Here is a 3,988-nt window from a genome sequence, read left to right as displayed (position 1 = left end):
CATTAGACTTGTCCTAAAACTGATGATTCATCTTTCAGGTGAGTCTAGGATCCCTCATATAAGAATCCCACTTTATCATGCCAATAATGATAGCCTTTAAAAAAATTTTACTGCATGTCACAGTCCAATGAATTAAGACTGTTGTAGTCAGTACAGGAATTTAAGCTGGGTAGAGTTCCAGGAAAATATATGTGGTCTTCAATATACATTAAACATGTACCATCTTTTTGTATATCAATTATACTTAAATAAAACTGTTTTATGCAGAGTGAGGACGGAAAGACCATAGAAAGGACTTATACATCTCCACCTTATTATTTACTAGAACTTGGAAGTATAGCACATTTTTGGCTCATGAATTTTGACTAATTCTCATTCTGGACAAGACATTTCTCAGAGCAAGTTTCATGTCCTTATTACGAAGACTATAGACCAGAGGATTAAAGAGAGGAGTCATTACTGAATATACCAGTGTGAGGATTTTCTGCATCAAAGTTGGGATGCCATATTTAGGGCTAACATACATTACAATGACTGTCCCATAGAAAAGAGACACCACAACTAAATGAGAACTACAGGTGGAAAAGGCCTTTCTCCGGCCAGCTGCAGAAGGGACCTGAAAAACAGCTCTGAGCAACAGAGTATAGGATCGAAAAATATACATACTAGTTAAAAAGAGGACAAGGGAGTTCTGAGTATAGAAAAGAAATTTGATAATGGGGGCTGGAGCACAGGACAGAGCCATCAATGGGTCCATGTCACATAAGAAGTGATCAATGATATTGGATGCACAGAAGGGAAGTTGAGACATCAAGAAAATGGGGATTGAGTACCCAAGGAATCCAAGGAGCCAGCATAGAGACACCAGCATTCCATAGAACCTTCCAGTCATGATGGTGGGGTAGTGCAGTGGGTGGCAAATGGCCAGGTACCGATCGTAAGCCATTATTGCCAGGAAGAGACATTCTGTTGTGCCAAGGGAAAAGAAGAAATAGAACTGGAGGAAGCAGCCAGAAAATGAGATGATCTTGGTTTTGGAAAGAATGTTGGCTAGCATGTTGGGAACAGTGGAGGAAGCATACCAGATCTCAAGAAAGGCAAAGTTTCCCAGCAAAAAGTACATGGGGGTGTGCAGCTGTGGGTCCCATCTCACTGCGCAGATAATAGCTCCATTCCCCAGCAAAGTTAAGACATAAATCACCAAAAACAGTGAGAAGAGGAAAATCTGTATCTCCCAGCTACCAGGGAATCCGAGGAGAACAAACTCAGTCACAATGTGTGTTGCTGATCTGTTCATGGATCTTAAATCTACAAAGAAAAAAGATATGAGTGTAAACCTAAGTTGCTTTGCTTCCTACATGTCTCAATGACTTTATTGAGAAGGGAACTTAAACTCTACAGGTAATTATAAGGGATACTTTGAGTCCAGGTGGGAATAAATCCCACCTTATTTTGAATTGACCGTGGTACTAAATCTCAGTATTATTTTGCTAGAATGCAAATGCTGCAAGAATTTTCCACACCAGTGGTATAACCAAACAAATTTGTTTTTTTGCTTTGATCCTTAAGAAGACTTTTCTGATTTTTTCCCTTAGAATTTATTAAGGGTCTTTATGCACAAACATTTACTTTCTCTTATTCAGCTTATATTGTTAAAAAAAAAGCAACAACATATATTTTGAGGACATCTGGTATAATATTGGGTTAAACCTTTGGCAACCAGAGTTAGTTGAATTACACATGAATATAAAACTTACTCCAGGACACTGGCTTTTACTTATTTATTTTCTTACTGTTTATTTTATTGATGTTAGAGAGAGGAAGGGAGAGAGACGAAGAGGCAAGAACATCAATCTGTTCCTGTATGTGCTTTGACTGGGGATCGAACTGGCAACCTCTGCACTTCAGGATGGTGTTCTAACCAACCAAGCTATCTGGCCAGGGTAACACTGGCTTTTAGAATTGTCTAATCAACCAAATTAATTGTCACAGATGTCCTCATACTCAGGACTCAAGGCTGTTCTTAAATTTTTCCTTAAAGATTTTTTTTAAATTACTCTAACAGGTTGAGTGACATCTAAAAATATATACAAAAGACACAGCATATTGAATATCTTTGCTCCAAAGGATAAGAGAGAACATTATTTTTTAATATCTATTTGCAAGTGTTTATCTTCATGTTTTTTACACATACTATGAAAAACAAACTCTTACTAACCATGTTCAGATCTAGGTAAAATAAAGAAAATGATGTTTTTAATACAAAGGTATTGCTCATTTAAAAAATATTATTATTATTTTTTTTAAGATTGGACTGTCCTGAAGAAGACAAAGTAGCCTACCCCCATGGGGCTTTAGAAGTATCAGAACTTACTTTTATTTATTTATTTATTTATTTATTTATTTATTTATTTATTTATTTATTTATTTTTCGAGGAGGAGATAGAGATAGAGAGAGAAGAAGCAAGAGAGAGGGAAAAGAGATGATTTACTTTAGTTCTTCATTGATTGCTTCTCAATATGTGCTTTGACGGGGGGGGGGGCTCAAATCAAGCCAGTGACCCCGTGCAACCTTGGGCTTCTAGCCAGAGACTTTTGGGCTCAAGCTGGTGACCCCACGCTCAAGTTGGCAATTCTGTGCTCAAGCTGGTGAGCCAGGTTTAGGGTCAATGCTCTATTCACTGCACCATCACTGGTTAGGCATGGTTTAGCTCATTTAGTAATTATTTTTATTTTTATTTTATTTTATTTTTTAATTTAATTTTTTTTTTTTTTTGTATTTTTCTGAAGCTGGAAACGGGGAGAGACAGTCAGACAGACTCCCACATGCGCCCGACCGGGATCCACCTGGCACGCCCACGAGGGGCGACGCTCTGCCCACCAGGGAGCGATGCTCTGACCCTCCGGGTGTCGCTCTGCCGCGACCAGAGCCACTCTAGCGCCTGGGGCAGAGGCCAAGGAGCCATCCCCAGCGCCCGGGCCATCTTTGCTCCAATGGAGCCTTGGCTGCGGGAGGGGAAGAGAGAGACAGAGAGGAAGGGGGGGGGATGGGGGTGGAGAAGCAAATGGGCAATTCTCCTATGTGCCCTGGCCGGGAATTGAACCCGGGTCCCCCACACGCCAGGCCGACGCTCTACCGCTGAGTCAACCGGCCAGGGCCTAGTAATTATTTTTAGGTGATAAAAATAAAGGGATCTGATATCAAATGAGGTTTTATAATTTTGTTCTCTGAAAGAAAAAAGAGGACATTTTCAAATGTTTGAACAAACAGGTACTTTTCATCAGTGTTTAATAATTTATATTTAAGAATGGAACAAAAATATACAAATATTTGTGTTTAAACAACAGAGTAACCTTGCAATCAATTAATTAAAAAAAACACATAAAAGCAGCCCAAGTGCCCATCTGCCCATCAATAGATGAGTGAATAAAAAAACTGTGGTAAAAAAAACAAAAACAACAACAACAACAAAAAAACTGTGGTACATTTATTCAATTGGTTACTACTTGGCCATAAAAAAGAGCATCTTACATTTTGCCACAGCATGGATGGACCTGGAAATTATTATGCTAAGTGAAATAAGCCAGACAGACAAATACCACATGATTTCACTTATAAGTGGATTCTAATGAACAAAATAAACTGATGAACAAAATAAAAACAGAGGCATGGATACATGGAAGAGACTGACAGCTGTCAGAGGGCAGGAGGATTAGGGGCTGGATGAAAGAAGGTGAAAGAATTAAGCAATAAAACATATACACACATATACATATACACACACACACAGGTCCACACACAGAGTAACCTGTGTGTATATATACACACAGACATGTATGTGATACAGACACAGCAGCAGTGTGATGATAGCCAGAAGGAAAGGGAGTGGGGATAGGTGGAGGTGGGCGAAGGGGGGAAATGGGGATGGAAAAAGACTTTGGGATGATGGGTACATGATACAATGTATAGATGATGTTTTTCTGAGTT

At 39.2% G+C, this 3,988-nt stretch overlaps 1 protein-coding gene across 1 annotated transcript; it reads right to left on the bottom strand.

The window, feature by feature from the left end:
- Positions 1–352: 352 nt before the first annotated feature.
- On the bottom strand, positions 353–3,023 carry LOC136334688 (olfactory receptor 11H4). Its single transcript, XM_066275220.1, has 2 exons — positions 3,008–3,023; positions 353–1,308 (listed from the first exon to the last, which is right to left on the bottom strand). Exon 2 carries the CDS (start codon positions 1,295–1,297, stop codon positions 353–355), a length of 945 nt encoding a protein of 314 aa, XP_066131317.1. The 5' UTR covers positions 1,298–1,308; positions 3,008–3,023.
- Positions 3,024–3,988: the final 965 nt, after the last annotated feature.

Source organism: Saccopteryx bilineata, chromosome 4, assembly GCF_036850765.1.
Source record: "Saccopteryx bilineata isolate mSacBil1 chromosome 4, mSacBil1_pri_phased_curated, whole genome shotgun sequence".
Classification (NCBI taxonomy): Eukaryota; Metazoa; Chordata; class Mammalia; order Chiroptera; family Emballonuridae; genus Saccopteryx; species Saccopteryx bilineata.
This window is presented reverse-complemented; position numbering and strand designations above follow the sequence as displayed.

What these genes read in the sequence shown, in the direction of transcription:
- LOC136334688 (XM_066275220.1), bottom strand. Translation starts at nt 1,297, where the DNA reads ATGAACAGATCAGCAACACACATTGTGACTGAGTTTGTTCTCCTCGGA.